Source organism: Chroicocephalus ridibundus, chromosome 3, assembly GCF_963924245.1.
Source record: "Chroicocephalus ridibundus chromosome 3, bChrRid1.1, whole genome shotgun sequence".
NCBI lineage: Eukaryota > Metazoa > Chordata > Aves > Charadriiformes > Laridae > Chroicocephalus > Chroicocephalus ridibundus.
Genome location: NC_086286.1, coordinates 17,971,847 through 17,988,733, shown reverse-complemented (window position 1 = coordinate 17,988,733; position 16,887 = coordinate 17,971,847). Strand labels below are relative to the sequence as shown.

Genomic DNA, 16,887 nt, shown 5'->3' with positions numbered 1-16,887 from the left:
TCTCCTCTTGAAGTCTGTATCTCCTCCCCTACTGCTGCACAAAGACTTACACAGAAGAAAAGTACTCGATTACACTCAAGTAAAAATGGCTATTCACTAAATGTTATCAACTTCACAAAGCAACCCCATGATCATGCCGAAGTTTCTTTGATCCTTAGCCAGCTGCAAACAGGCACCCAAAATCCTACCTCTAGGATAACCAAGCAGCTGGAGCACAGGAACAGGTCCTTACCTCCTGGCCAGCAGGGCACTCATTTCTTCCATCAACCCACTGCCTCCCAAGGGAAGTGGTCCATTTCCACGGCCACTGTCTGTTTTAGATGAAGCAGAGCTGCCTCCTCCTCCTCCACTTGAACTGGAGGAGTCTTCACCCTTTGTGACACACAAAATAACAGCAGATGTGCAAATAAAATTATAGCCGACTTAATGAAAGAAGCAAAGTTCCCAGACGAGTAAGAAATAACTGTATAAAGAATGTGACAGGCTGGTAGTACATTTCTGTAATGCTTTTTTTAATGATGAATTAAGCCTACCCCAAAAGTCTTGATACCACTATTAATCTTGAACAAAAATTACAAGCAGTTCAGGAAGACAGGATTTAGAGCCAGGAATCGGAACAAGAAACAAAAGTTGTATTTACCCGTGAGACTTTCCTAAGTTTGGCTCCAGCAAGTGCAGCTGCTAGTCCAGTTAAAGGGCGATTTTCTTCAGACACGAATCCCACTGAAAATCCAGAGGCAGGGAGGGGGGGAGCAGGAGGTGGAAGGGGAACGGGAGGAACTTGGCTGGGAAGTGGAGGAGGCGGTGGTGGTGGTGGAGGAGGCCCTGAAGGTGGAAGGGGAGGTGGTGGTGGTGGGCCAGGAGGAGGTGGGGCTGCTACTGAAGACTGAGCTGGGCCAGGGGGCAGAGGGGGTGGGGGAGGAGGTGCAGGTGGTCCTTGGACAACACCTAGTATCAAAGAGAAAACAAACAGACTACATTAAGGATTTAGAAAATAAAGATCTTATGTCCACTGAAATATTGCTTCTTTTGTTCAGCGTATGAGACATTAACACTGGTAAGGGTCCTTTTTATAGGCAAGAAAACACTGCAAGTTTCAGCAGGAAAGAAACATTCTTATTAAATGCACTAAAAATATTACATAGTATGCTATGAGAGATCAGACAGCTTCAGAGACTTTTACATACAAAACCCCTCCAGTCAGGTTCTGTGCTGCAATCCAGAACCCTACACTGGGAAACAGGCAAAGCTTTTATAAAGAGTCAAGTAAGACACAAGCACTAGACCATACAGGACCAACACTGTTTGTCTGAACTGTGCTAAACACAGAGTGACTTTTCATTGTACTAATGAGCATTTAACACACCACCCAAACACCTGAACCCTTGAACTGTTTGAGTTCCAACACTAATTCCTAAGCTGTATACAAAAAGTCTTTCCTCTAAAACACATTCCAGGAATCAACTTTAATAATTTAATACAAACACTAATTAGTGAGTTAGAAGGCTGACGTATTTTAAGTTGGTAGGAACAAGTTCTTTATTTTTTAATCTATGATTCCTTTAATGCTTTAAATTCACATTGATATGCAATACAAAATGTGTTTTGAAGAGAGAATATTCTGATGATTACTGTGGTGGTATTATTATTATAGGAACAGTTTAAGAAATTGTGACTAAGAAAACAGCCCTAGACATCCTGCCCCTGCCTTGCCCAAGCTGCCACAAAAGCTACTAAAAAAGCTGCGCAACCACCTTAAGCAACCTCTGCAGGCAGGAATTTCCCCCACGACTCTTCCCGATGTCCTACTTTGCAAATTTAAAAGCCTTTTAAACTCTGTTGGCATCACTCACAATCCAAGCGCACGCTTCTACTCCACGCTACAAGTGAGGCCATTCACCCTAGTTCCGCTCCATCCCAGGGTAGCTCACGCCTCCATTTAAGACAAGAGGACACACACAGGATCTACTCTGCACGGCTTGTGTGTGATGAAGCCACAGTCTGCTCATCCCCCAGGAGCGCCTCTGCCCACACCTTTAGCTGAGGTACCGCAGACTTACGTACAAAGACCTAAATCTATTAAATCAATATAAAAGCAGGATTCAGGTAACAAAGACATTTACATCCGTGTAAAACACATTTCTATCATATTGGTAGAGTGTCCATTAAGACTGTCACCTGCTTTACCAGTGTAACTAAAAAGACTTTAGAGAAAAAGGTTGGTTGAGTACCACAGGAAGACCTGTCTCCCTCTCTCTCTATATATATATGCTATACATATATGCTATATATATATGTGTGTGTGTGTGTGTGTGTGTGCGCGCGTGCATACAGCCATATATCAAAATGTGACCACTGTCCAGAAAGAAATGCTGCAAGCGCTACATACTACTTTCTAAATTTAAAACTACAGAGTATCAAAGTGATTCAGATTATTCCTTGCTTAAAGTCATTCACATGTCCAAAGCCGCACATCCATTCTTCCATGCTGGCTGCCATCAGGAAACTAACGATGCTGCCTATTAACACCATGTTCCAAATAAACTAACAGTGCAAGATTTACCAAGCAAGCATTCAACAAGTGAGAGCTCAAGAAACCAGAATTTTACTTATGGCAGGCCACAGAACACTGGCTCTTCTCCACGGAGCTTTGAAGTTTCCCTTACCCCAGTTTTCCAAACGGTATTTCATTGTGGTATTAAGATCACTGCAACTTTGGAAGCATCGTATTAATTCTTCGGGGCAGTTACGGGCTTTGATACCAATTGGTTTCGACTGCATTCCTGGTTAGTGCATTAGTAGCAATAACAGAAAGCCTTACCCTGCTGGGTCGTAGGTTCAATCGGCTGAGAGGCTGCCTGCAAGACTGGCTCAGAAGCAGAGGAGTCTCCCAGCACAGAGTTTAGAGAGTTCTCAACAGAGGCAGGGGTAGCTGCAGAGGGAGAAGGGAGAACACTAGGCTTGGATGAGGGAGTCGAGGCATTCGGGGAGTTGGGAGAAGGAGAAGCTTGAGGTCCAGAGAGTGACAGAGGCGGAAAGGAAGGCAGTGGGGGGGGAGGAGGTGGCGGAGGCGGAGTTGGACCTGAGGTAGAAGGTGAAGGAACCGGATAGGCCAGGTTTTCAGGAAGCCCGTTAGGAGCTGTGGGAGACGTGGACATTTGGGTCGCTGGACTGGAAGCCGACACTGGGAGGACAGGTCTCGGACCGGTGGCTTTGCCTGGTGGACTGCTTATCATGACTGGAGGAGATGGGGGAAGAGGGGCAAAACTGGGCGCGGACCAGGCAACGGGCTTTGTATTTGGAGGCAAAGTCGCCGGGGCATTGACAGGAGAAGGGGGCCGAGAACTTTTGTTCAGTGGACGAGGAACCGTAGCATAATGGGGGAGAACAGGGTGGAAAGCTGAGCCTAAAGATGTAGCAAAACGTGATGCAGAGTGCCTTAGAGGCGGTGTAGGGGGAGTGGAAGTCGGTGGTGCAGAAGTCACTACAGCGTACTCCGGTGCGGCCTCTGACATTGGTGCTGAGACTGCTTTTGCATATGATGGAGGAGGTGCTGAAGGAGGCTGGCAACTGGAGTATTCAGGAAGTGGAGTGCTATACGGGGAGTTGTCGAAAGATGGAGCTGGACAGAAGATGGAAAGCAGCAGCAAAGGCAGGATAAAAAAAGGAGAAAGAGAAAAAGGGAGCTAATGAAGCAACAAAACCAGCATTCAAACAAAATGTATAAATGTAGACTACAGTTAGTACCAGAGGATTAGGCACAAGTGAAAATACTGTTAGGAAAGTTTTACGTATTATCAACAGCTGCTTTTAAATTTTACCAACTATTTTTGTGCCAACATCCAAATTTACAAGTACATTCTAGAGTAAGTTTTCTCAAATCCCATCTGTGAGATGGATTAGATACAGGGCTGATTAATCAATCTTTTATCAGCTTTTATCTTCTTGTTTGGTTGCAAACTGCAAGCAAGTGTAGTGATCTTAACATGTGTTACAACTCCACTAACAAAACTCATACCATAGGCAGCAAGTAGGTACCATCTTCTCTTCCCCAGAAAAAGCTCCATCGCAAACTTGAAAGTACTTGGAATAAAACTACCAATAAAATCCTCTGCTCTAAAGTGACTACTACCTCTTACATAGCGTACCTTGACTTTTACCATGAGCTGACCTATGTAAATTGAGTTTGTTACTAAAGAACAACCAAGTGCTTGACTAATATTCCATTATAATACCAAAATGAGAAAGCTTTCAGTTATCGCTGGATATCCACAGGCAGTGCATTATCTTAGTTACAAATACATATAATACGTTTCACTGAAATGCCACTACAATGATAAATTATGCAAGACGTTATACTGAAAGGCATTTCTCACACTATTACTTTGCCTTACGTAGGTACATACCTTCTACATTAACGCACTCAACCTGATATGTTCGGGTTTGGGGTTTTTTTTCCCCCCAAATTATGTCATGAGAATACATCTTGTTTAACAGAGCAAGCAATGATAAGGTATTTAGAAATTTTAACTCATCATACTTTAACCAATGTTGGAGGTGCCCAATATGGTTCAAGTTCTTCAAGTAATCTGAGAGTACACAATAGAGTGAGCAAATAGTACCCAAAAAATTATTTCAGAGTTAATGGAAAATTATGACAGGAAAGTCAAAGATCTTGGACTTCTTGCCATAAAAAGGAAGCAATTTCAGCAAATACAAGCCTGAAGTACTGACTCTTGTTGCACAAGCGTACTCACTGCCCTTTGTTGCTTCTCTCCCACTTCATCACCCAAACACATAAAGAGCAGTCTGGTACTTGAATACACTCAGTTTTGAAATTCTTACCAGCATTTGAAATTCTTCTCTCTCTTTCCCATTCCAATTGTTCCCTTTCCAACTGTTCTTGCCGTTCTCTTTCTTGCCTTTCCCGTTCAAGTCGTTCAAGTCTTTCTCGATCCTGCCTCTCCTTCTCTTGTCTCTCCCTTTCTAGGCGTTCTTGCCGTTCCCTTTCTTGCCGTTCTCTCTCCAGTTGCTCCTGTTCTAGGCGCTCTCTTTCAAGTCTTTCCCTTTCTAGCCTCTCTCTCTCCAGCCTCTCCCGTTCCATTCGTTCACGATCCAGTCTCTCCCGTTCCAGCTCCTTCTGCCTCTGTTGCTCTTGCAACTGTCTACAATCGTGAAAAAAGGAAAAAGACTAAGCTGCAAAGCGAAAACCAAAAATATCAAGCAACTGTTAGAGGACAAGAACAGATAAAGTTATCCACAATCTTTGCACCAGTGAGAACAAAAGCACAGCGTTTGTACCTACATAAAATTCTTAACTCTACGTGTTCTTTTTCTGAGATGGATAATAAGAGTTGCATTATGCTTACAGTAAAAAGAATCATAGATCAAATTTCCTCTTAACTAATTTAACATTCCAAGAGACAGCTTTCAAGTGGTAAGAACAGAAAGCGGCTGCTGATAATTTACTAACTGATGCAATCTTCCCAGTTTGGGATATGAAGTTACATTTGTTCTTTGCACAGTATTTTATCCTCGAAGCAGTGAATAAAAGTACAGTGAAACAGCAGTAACACAAATACTCAGCAAAAAAACCCTCACCCCCAAACAAATTAAGTTTTTCAGATAAACTAGTCAGCTAGTATTTATCCAAATTTTACAGAAGCATTAAAATATATACGTGTCCCTCGTCACCTGCATACTACTACGTGCACATACAGTTTAACCGGCATCAAGACAAAAACGCCCCGGCAGTGAGGGAGAACTGGACATCGTTGGAAAAGAAACTGAGGCTGCAACAGCCAGGGAAACGCTGCAGGGAGCTGGCAGGATTTCCAGCTCACGGGGGTCTTTACAAAGGAAAGCAGAGAGGGGGAACACATGGAGAGGAAGAAAACAAGTAAAAGCCAGGTACAGGAAGCAACATAATTTGCTGACAAACCCACTAGGCTGGTTGAAACAAAGGACTACCCTGCAAAAATAGAATGGGAAAAGCCTATTGCTTCTTTCCCCAAAACTTTTGAATATTTTTTTTTTATTTTGAAAATATAAATTTATATTCAAATAAGATACATGCTTCCAGTCAGCTGAAAGATAGCTTTTTGATTTTCAAAGCTTCTTCATCTCTTGAATGAACTCCCTGCTAAAAGAAAAATTAGGCACATCCTCCTCAAAGCTGTGGCCAGTATGTTCCCGTCAATAAGTACCACTGAAAAATCTTGTTAGTTATCATCCTCTATTTGAATTCTTATTTTCAAAAAATTATGACATTTAAAAAGAAGAACTTGTATATAAAGCACACAGCCATCTTTTCTGCCACGCCTCAGATGCAAACTGAAGACAGCTTCTGAACAAAGCACACACTGCTGTTAACTATAAAGCAAAAAGGAGACCTAAATTTTGACACCTTAAGCTACTAGATATGTGTTTTCTATAGACTGCCACTAGGCAATCTTATTTGGAAAGGTCATTAGTAATTCTATACTATATGCTTAGAGCCATGTAAAACTGAAGCCTGAAAATTAAGGGAACTTCAGCTACTTCATTCCTATTCACGCTCAGAAAATACTGGCATAACTGGAAACCCCAGCTCATACACTGCTACTATTGATGTCCGTCCTCTTTCAGAACAATGTTTTTCCTTTAAAAAATAAACAAAAAACCCAAACTACCCAATCCCCTTTTAAATACTGAATTTTCATAATTGCTATAGGCAATTAAGTTCCAGTTACGTACACCAAAAGGACTTTTCCCTACTCAACTTGTCACCCAACATCATCAGAAGCTGCAAAATAGTTCTGCTCCTGTAGCAGTTCTTCCGTCAGCTCCTGCTCTCCCATATAACAAAGTTGTGACAGCAGTCACTAAGAAATTAGGGCTGCAACTCAGCTTGTTAAATGTTTGATTTTAAGCCTCTGAAGTCCACCAAAAAATCTGGTAATCGACTGATACATATTTGGAACCAGCAGGGAATTTCTACAAAATATCAACAGAATACAATATAAACCACAGAAATGTAAGCTCCAAAAGGGATATTAAAAATATTTTTGGTATTACATTTTTGCTTGCTCTAGTTTTATTATGTGCTCTTTCTCCCTCAGATAAAAATCTATTATTAGAGGAAGGCCGGGTTTTCATCATGTCTAACTTCAGTGTGGTCATCTTAGGCTCTTCTTCTGTAAAGGAGAGGTAGATGCACAGATGTTTGTAGCTAAAAGGCTATTCACAGCGGGAGTCAACATTTAAGTCTCCAAAGCAGCTTTTGTTTATTTTGTTCATTCTTTTTCATTCATTTGCCAGAAACAAGCATATTCTACCTAGAAAAGACACAATGCCCACGTGTCATAACAAAAGGTGCCCAGGAGTTTATACACTTTAACCTCTATCCGAAGCAAAAAATATTTCGGTCAGCAATCAACACTACCAAACTGTACTGGCTGTCTACTAAGATATAAACAGCAGTGAGACAACCACTTTCACCTACATAGGACCTAAATGAAAAAGTTCTCATTATTAAATAAATATTGAGTGATTCACTATTTAACATTTTATTTTTGTAAAAGAATCTTAATTTTCCATTTCTTCAGGAAATAAAGGAATAAAACCAGAATTTTTTTAAACGTACAAATAAAAACTATCAACAAACTTGTTCCTTACAATAGAAATGTTCTACCAAGAGAGGGCAGTAAAATACTTCGCAGACATTTCCTATCTTATATAAAATTCCCATTCAGTGAGATATACAAGATTAAATACACCATCCTGGAGAATGATTCTAGGTTTAAATTATTCTCATTATATATCGCTGAAGCATCCCTTCATCAACAAGGAAAAACCACCAAAACAAATAAACCAAAACAAAAAAACAACTCACCCAATAAAAAAAAGCCTCCAAACACCACCACAACCCACTACTGTTTTACAGTACTTTTAAGGATTTTAATAAACCTTTCAGATGGAAAACCAAAAATGGCACAGGTCAAAAGATCAGTATGCCAGTAATGCAATCAAGTTGCTTCAACGCAACTTAATGAGCCAGGATGAATTTCAAACTAAGAACCACAGCTTAACAAACGTAACAGTTGTAGCTTAAAAAGATTAAGAACTCATTCTGCTAATTAAAAAAATAAACAAATAAAAGGATAAATTTGTTTGCATTAAACCCCCCTGGTTGTGTTTAGTTAGCATTAGATAATGTGATTTTATTTTAAAATTTTGTCAGAGATCAAAATTATTATTATGCAAAAGTATTAGAACATTAGATAGAGTCATTACACATCAGCTGAAGCATTTCCGAAATGTCAAGACGTTGGTAGTTCTAAAGCATGGGAACACTCGAGAACATTGTGAAAGCAACACATGAAAATCCTTCAGCTTTAGAAAGCAAAATATTCTAGCTATCAGGACAACTTTTAAAAAAGCTAAAAAGATACTAAAAATGCCCCAGAAAACCATCTTGTAGTGAATTATGCCAAGGCACAGTGATTCTTATTATTTTAAAGGTGTGAATTACTGGAATCTAAGAGCTAATTTACACTGAATAGTTGAGACAGTGCTATAAAACTGAACAGCACGTCAGTCATACACAGCGTAGGTACTGTTACACATGGGTTTAGATTTGGAGAGTCAACCTGCTAGCTTTATCACATATCCCACTCATGAAACTTTCTTTTTGGATTTTAATTAGTTTCACGCAAAACCGCTTTGGGGTGAGGGGTGTTGTTTGTTTGTTGTTGTTGCTGCTTTAATATTGCAACAGCTTTTAAAGTTATTTCTCCGCTTTTTCTTGCCTTTATACTTCTGTCCAGTCAAGGAGATAGGAGGAGGTATAGTCAGAGGATGAAGAAAGAATTACATTTACAATACTAACTTGTGACTTTGAACTCTATCAGCGTTAATCCTCCAGTTCTTTGGGCAGCCAAGAATCAGGAGCATGACTACATTCTTGAAATAATACAAGGAGAAAAAACGCAACCAGTAGAGTTGAGTACACACTGTTGCATCCCTGCTGAAAAAAACCCCCACATTTTACGATGGTGAAGATGTTTAGAATTTCTCCTACATGACAACTGCCAAACAGAATTGCTGTTAGTTTACCCAGGTACACACAAAACCTTCCTAGTTTGTTCCAAATCAGATCATAGAAGGGAATAACAATCAAGAATTTGCGCTACTATCTCAGCTCTTGATGTTATATGAAATGAGCCAATACCTCATGCACACCAAGATCACTCTCTATCATGCCTTCCACTAGCAAATAACATCAGTACATTCAACAGGTCCTTACACGCAGCAACTAGGAAGCTATCCCAAAACGATATTATTCAATACCTTTAGACCTGTATTTAAAAAAAAAATGAAAATTAAAAAATGTTGTTTTAGTCTCTGCTCCTGGAGGTGAATGACCAACTCTGGTTGGTCCTCTGGTCCCTTTTGCTAAGGACTTCAACATACTCAATCAAAAGAATTGATGGTTCAATCGATTTTCTTAAAATATGACTATTACCACATGGGCTAAAGGGAAGACAAATACTTTGAATAGACTAAGAAATTTCACATTTACTGGTAAAACAGTATTGTCTGTCAGAACAGACTTAATATCCAGAGAGAACCTGTCTTTTTCTGGAACAATTTTCACATTTAAGTCCGTATATCTTGGTCATCTGCAGAAGCGCTACTGCAAGTGTCTCAGTTTGCAGAAAGACTGTCCATCCACCTGAGAAAGTATGCCTCAGCATTAAGCAACTCTCATTGTGTCATAAGGGCACCAAGAGAAAAAAAAACTACACTTAACAAATCCATTGCTGAAACAGTTTGCGAAAGCAAATAGCTGTCTGCTCTGGCAGGTCACCTTGCTTCCTCAGGTGCAAGTTTTCTGTACGTCCACATAAATCTTCAGGATTTGAACACTGCCTTGCTTTTGCTCTTGGATGTGAGATCAAGCCATTAATTTTTTTCCTAAAAAGATGATAGGAAACTGCACCGAGAAGGCCATATATCAACCTGAATAACAGAATTCAGCCACAGACCCAAAAGGCTTCTTGTCACAAAGCCAGGTACATTAAAAACAGAGGTATTTCCATGAACAGTGCAGACAGAAGCATCTTTGTATCACATCCAAATTCAATAGGCTCTGAGCTGACAGACATTCCAAGATGAAAAGAAACTGGTTTGAAGTATTTGATCTTAAAACTCACTGTAGAAAACAAAGATCCAAGACAAAGACTGCAGAAAACAAAATATCTCGAGGAACAGACCTGACTGAAGTAATTGCCGCATTGAGTGAAGAGGTCAGCTGCAGGCGGATAATACATAGTATTTGACAGCTGTTAGTCATCATTTATGAACACACCACTTACATATTCCATTCTTTACTGGCTGAATAACTTGTTGCCAAAGCAGGGCATCAAATCACTCAGCAAGATCAATAGGAATACTATCCTCCTTTTGTCTGCTTAAAGATACAACAACAACAAGAAGGATGGGGGGGGAGAAATTACTAATAAGATGAGCGTACTGAAAAAACGACACCAAAACCCATCACTTGAGCCACTGAAAAAAAAGATGTCGAATTAAAAAAAAAAAAAAAATCATAAAAGAGATTCTCTTGAGGGGAGATTTTTCAGGTCTGTGTCCCACATCAGTTTGCTGCTGGGTTTGGTTTTTTTTTCCTCTTTTTTTGAAGAACAGTTTCTTGCTTGTGCTGTTACCTATTCTGAAAAAAACATACATGGCGTAGTGGAAGACAGACACAAGGATGACACCCAAAAGGCAGCATGAAGGTTGACCATTGCTAGCTTAAAACATTGCAGTAATATACTCTGCACTTTATCTATACTGAAAGTTACTGCTAAGACATTCTGTATAAGAAACCAAATGTGATTATACGAAAGTATTCAACCACGTGTGCATCTTTCATTCTGTGCTCCACTAGGTTTTTTTGAGATGTAAATTTTCTAACCCAACGTAAACAAGAAGTGTAGGAATAACACTACTATGTCAAAGTTCTAAAAGTAAGTGTGTATAATATCGACCATAATTCATTACCAAAACATCGATTCATCAGTCCAAACCAATGGAGTTGTTCAAACTGTACTGGTGATCTGGCCATTAAACATAATTTACCAATTAAAAAAAAATAATATTAAAACACATTTAACCATTAACATATATTTACAAATTTTAAAAGTTGCATTGCAATGACTAGCTCTACAAGAAAAAGTCTGTGGTATCCCAGTCCTGGAGTCTCCGTATGCCTAGACTTTCAGGGCTGCTCTGAGCTCTTGCGCCAGCTCCTCTAACCCTGCCTCAATCCACGGAGAGATAAACAAGACAGTAATATTCGGAGTTTTATTCTAAAATGACGAAAGCCCCAGCATGTGGGCACAGATACCATTATCTAATCCAACAGTCACTACCTACTGGAATCCATCTCACATGATGGCTCTCCTCCTCCCACCACTGAGTCACCACCACAAAGGGAGCAGCTGGCTGCAAACAGGCCACACCACCCGTAGCTGAGCTGGAGGCGCCAGCACCAGCCGCGGGGTGACCTCAGCTCCATCTGAAGCATGCTCTTGTCTACAGAGGAGCAGCCACCTCGTGACTGCAAGGACCTGCGTGCACTCTATGGACATCAATTTAACTAGGTGAAGTCAACCTACTTTATCACTGTTACAACCGTTCATGGAAAAAAAATAATTTTAAAAGTGAGTGCTTTAACGTGTTGATTATTCTGAACTTAGCTCCTAGTTTGAGTTTTAATAACTTAATCCTCTGATATCCTTCTGTGCCACTTCAGAAAAAGAAAAGGTGTGTCTGCTATGGCCCTCAAAATTTGCAGGAACTAATCCAAATAATAAAAACTACATATTAACGTTAAACTTGCTCTACTTTAATATCTTTAATATCAAATATTTATTCATCATTCCAAAACTGAGCATTTACCACAGAGTTCACTCTCACGTATGGTCACATAAACCTACTGAATACGTATCTCAAGACCTACACATTAACGCTTACATACCATGGAATGAGCACGCACCACCCCCAAATTTCAGAATTCATTTACAAAGAGAAAATATAGTTTAAATCACGTCAATACAGATTGCAAATTTCCAAACACAGGCACCTCCACTGAGACCAAGAGTCTTCATGAATAAAAAGTACACTTGATGTACCAATAACATAACCTCAGCAGAAGTGATCAATATTTAATCCCTTGGCATCTTCCTAAACTCTCAGTTGCATGAACTTTACTTTGCACCACCGAAACTGAACTCTTGCTATATGCGCTCACTAAAACTCTTACCAAGTTAGCTTTATTTAGTTAGTTATTTTTTAAAAAGCATTGTTCACATGCTAGACAGTCCAGACAGCTTCTACCCGAGCATACTGCACATTGTTTCAGAGAAACCCAGACTAGATCTCGTCAACTTGATAAAAAGAGCAGTAAGCAGGCACTTAGAAGATCTGCAAAGTCTGACTGTTCAAAGGTAAGAGGTTTGTGAAGTGAGTTTATGTATATGCTCTGAAACTCCCACTTTCCACAGTGGTGGACCTTTGCTTCTTTAAACACTAGTGAAAAGTGAGACTGTTTCAATTATTGATTTAATGCAAAATTATAAAGGGATTTAACTGACTACATATATCGTGATTTTGAAACACTACGTATTTCTAGAGATCATTATAGCTATTCCCAATGCTCATGCAGCTTTATCCTGATTGATCACCATTGCACTTAACACTTCCATTGTCAATTTGGTTCTCCCTGTACACTATTATTTAAGACATCCTATATACTAGTATTTGGTCTACAGGTTGGGGGAGTTCCCCTCTAAAAACATCTAAAAACAGAACACCAGCTACATATTATTTCTCATTCTGTTTTGATCATCAAAATCTGCAACATCATCCAACTCCTCCTGTTCTCCTTTGTAGTCCCGTATCTCAACTTGCATCAGCAGCAAGGACTTACTTTGTTCAGCAAAAGACCAAATAAAATTTGATCCCGATTCCAACGATGCCAGGAACTGCCTGTTCCTATGCCCCTCACGCTTCCACAGCAATCCTCCTCTCTTCTACTTTAATTAGAAACTTATAGAAGCACAGAATCATCTATGTGTGAAGGCACCTTTAAGATCATCAAGTCCAACCATCAACATAAAACTGACAAAACCACCACTAAACCATGTCCCTAAGCACATGTCTACCCATCTTCTAAATACCTACAGGGGTGGTGATTCAACCACTTCCCTGGGCAGCCTCTTCCAACATTTTATAACCTTTTTGGTGAAGAAATCTTTCCTAATATCTAATCTAAATCTCCCCTTGGCACAACTTGGATAAGGAACTGGCTAGATCACCATATTCAAAGGCCTGCAGTGAACAGCTCCATGTCCAAGTGGAAACGAGTGACAAGTGGCATTCCTCAGCAGTTAGTACTGGGACCAGCGTTGTTTAAGATCTTTGTTGGCAACATGGACAGTGGGATTGAATTCACCCTCAGCAAGTTTGCTGATGACACCAAGCTGTGTGGCACAGTCAACATGCAAAATGCTGTGGGAAACAAAGACTTTACTAAATTCCAGGTAAACAACACCCACGGCCTTTCCCTCATCCACTAAGCGGGTCACCTTGTCATAGAAGGTACCCTCTCGATACTTGTCAAATACTTTACTGAAGCCCAGGAACACCGCATGAAGAGCCTTTCTGCTTTTCCGAAAGAAAATATTATCTGGGCACAATTTACTGTGCTATGTTTCATCTGGTTAATAATTCTTTTATTCAAAAGCAGTTCTAAAGCTTTTCACATTAGCAAGGCCAAACTAACAGGCTTTCATTTCCTTGATCAAAAGGGATTTAAGGTCTAACAACACACTTTTATATCGTAAGTTCAAACCACATTATTTGGAAATAAGAAAATAAGAGAAAGAACTACGTTTAATCAGTCAAGCAAAATCTGGTAACCAACCATCATGATAAAGACATGAAGAAGCAGCTATAAACCTAAAGATTGTTTAGGTACAGGATTTCTCATAGAGAAAGGGATCTATTAGTGCTCTTTGATCAAAGCTCATCAAGCCTAGTTTTCCTCACCTTGATCTTTTCAAGGTAATAAGTTCAAGTGTTCTGTTAACTTACCTATCTGGCAGAAGCCAGACTGCAGAAAGTTATCTGCGCACATCAGATTTTAGAAAAAAAATAGTAGAAAAATCTACTTCCATTGGCAACTCCCTCCGTGGTATTCATTCTAGTGAGTATGGTTCAAACAGAACTAATTTCATAAAAGGGAACCACAATAACCAAAATCTAGAAAAAAGCAGAACAGTTCCTAATCCCAATTTCATGTTTTGATTCAACCCCACAGAACTGAAAGTTTTGCAGAAGGGTAAGATTTCAAAGAGATGTTTTTAAAAGTGTTAACTAAGATACCTGTCAGAACCACCCTTCAAGTAACATCCATATTCAATTGCAGCAATTAAGGCAGCAATTTTGCGAATGTAGTCAAAAGACTGCTTAATGGAAGAGCGCTCTTCTCAATCTGCTAAACATGTCAATGTTACCCAACATTTATAGCTATTCAGTCCTGTAACCAGACACTACCCATTATCTCTCCATAAAGCCAGTTATTAAGTCCCCGAAAGCTAGACTTGACAGAACTACAGAAAACTTTACTACGAATGGGAAGAAACTGTGAATCGAAAGAGAGAGGCAGTAAAAAAAAAAGAAGAAAAAAACACACCAAAAAACTTTGGTCTTTTGGATGAGATAAACAGCACTGATAGGTCTTTTTGCTTGTTTTCTTTTGTTTCCTGTCCCTATGCAATGCGGGGGCTAGAAAGATCCAAATGGCTGCAGGCTGTCCCATGAAACTACCTCAGCAATCTCAACTTGAAAAGTTTACACTGATATAAAACTCTGACCTGCGTGAAAGCCTTAGCTTAGGCATTAAAAAAACCCCTTTGATTCCATCTAAACCATGTCTCTGGGATGCAAACTTCATGCAGATTTTGTAACACGCACAGCACACAATAAAATCATATGACAGTATTCTACTGACTGCTCTTATATCCTAAATCAAAATGCCAACTACTGTATTATATTCATATGCCAATCGCCGATTAGAACTGTTTGCTTAGTTATAATCTAATCAATTCATACGCCTTTAAAGAAATCCTACTTCCTCAAAATAAGCTGGGAAAACTGGAAACAGTGCATCTGGCTACTAACTAGGGAAAGGTCATGGGCTGTGGGAAATCAGTAGAAATCAGGCTACCGGGGACACAAAGTGACTGGCAAACTTTCCTTCCTTTAAATTATTATAGCTGCATTGCTATTGAATTGTGGGAAGCAGTTTTGTTTTCTTTTTCTTTTAGTATGTCCACACATGTTTTCAAAACAGCCCAGGAATTATACATGTAATAATTACTAATTTGGGGGTAGGGGGTGGGGGGGCACGCAGGGGTGTGCAGAGATAGGGGACGGGACACGGACATGACAAATTCTTTTGCTGCAGTTAAAAAATTAAGATTAGTAAAATCTCAGAAAAAAATACTTCTACTCTGTAAAATAAAAAGTATTCCTTTAAGTCTATCAGTAAACACGAAACTGGTACCCTTGTCAGCCTCTGTCCTTGCACTAAAACTAAGCAGCCTCCCAAAAGATGTTATGAAAGCCACACTGTATCAATACTACTTTCTAGCAGAGTCACACACCAAGTTTTCTTTAACAGTATCATCCCAATCCAGGAAATAAACTAACACTGTAATTAAAAGAAGTATTTAACAATGACAAACCCTCCTGCCGTTGCATTTATGTGAACTTCTAACATTTTTGAGTACTTACGACAGAAGTCGGTCAAGTTTTGGTCCATTACGTCCCTGAAGGACAGCAGGTGGCTTGTATACCTTCATTATTCCTTACAATCGATACACTTCCTCTGTTTCTGGTGCTCTTGGTCTCTTTATTTATGAAGCAGTGATGATTTTGAAGTTATTTATAAACATTAACTCATTAAATTCCCAAGTGTCATATTAGATACCAACTCAGTGACTCATATTCCTGACAATATATTTATCACAGCTAGAAGAGAAGGTAAATTTACATGCACGAGTAGCACACAAAGGCATGTCATGAACTAATCTTACATTTTAAAATGGTATTTGACATTAAGTAACTCTGAAGTTATTAACAAATATGTATGTCAACTCAAGTTGGCTCATTATCAAACAACCAGTGGAATTTATAAACACTGCCTACCACTCTGACAAAATGAAAAATAACCCATATAACAAAAAATCCCTTCATTTTTGAGGACTAAAAATGGAAGCTGGAGTGTTTTAAAGGTTGTTATTACTGTACTTAAATGAGTGCAAGTTACAGAAAATTACAGTTATCTTCAAGTACTCCCTACTTTGACAGGAAAAGCATACACCATGTGTTAAGGTTTCTTAAAAAAAAAAGTAAAAAAGTTATCAATTCACCAGATGAAATTATTTCATTTGACCACCTCATACGTAATCTCGGTTTCATAAAAACCTCAGTGTTTTAGATCACGCATCTGGTCCTAATGGCTTTACAGACTGTCACCACTGCACAGTAAACAATGCAAATATTCAAGTAACAGGCTCTGCAGGAAAATAAACAAATTAGTATTACTACTTTAGTACTTTTACTGAAAACGTAGGGCACCTAAATCCTTTTTTAAATAGAGAAAAATCTTTGACACAAAATAATACGCTTCTGTTGACAATGATCTAATTTAATTCCTCAATTCCCAATTTCCCCAAGATTCTTGAACACCAGCTATAAAAGTGAAGGAAAACATCAGATTAGTTGAAAAGCTCTCTTTAATATGCCATTCTTCACTGGCCACTCCTTTGGCAA

At 39.3% G+C, this 16,887-nt stretch overlaps 1 protein-coding gene across 7 annotated transcripts in view; it reads right to left on the bottom strand.

Moving 5' to 3' along the window:
- ENAH (ENAH actin regulator) overlaps window positions 1-16,887 on the bottom strand; it is a 100,109-nt gene that overhangs the window by 18,423 nt on the left and 64,799 nt on the right. For 2 of the 7 annotated variants that reach the window (XM_063328204.1, XM_063328206.1), the window contains exons 5-8: window positions 4,846-5,165; window positions 2,822-2,932; window positions 641-948; window positions 233-372 (exon numbers count right to left, since the gene is read on the bottom strand). In XM_063328204.1, coding sequence (XP_063184274.1) covers window positions 233-372; window positions 641-948; window positions 2,822-2,932; window positions 4,846-5,165 — 879 coding nt within the window. Of the gene's footprint in view, window positions 1-232; window positions 373-640; window positions 949-2,821; window positions 3,623-4,845; window positions 5,166-15,846; window positions 15,958-16,887 lie in introns of those variants that run through there. The other 5 variants (XM_063328201.1, XM_063328202.1, XM_063328207.1 and 2 more) reach the window with 3 other exon arrangements.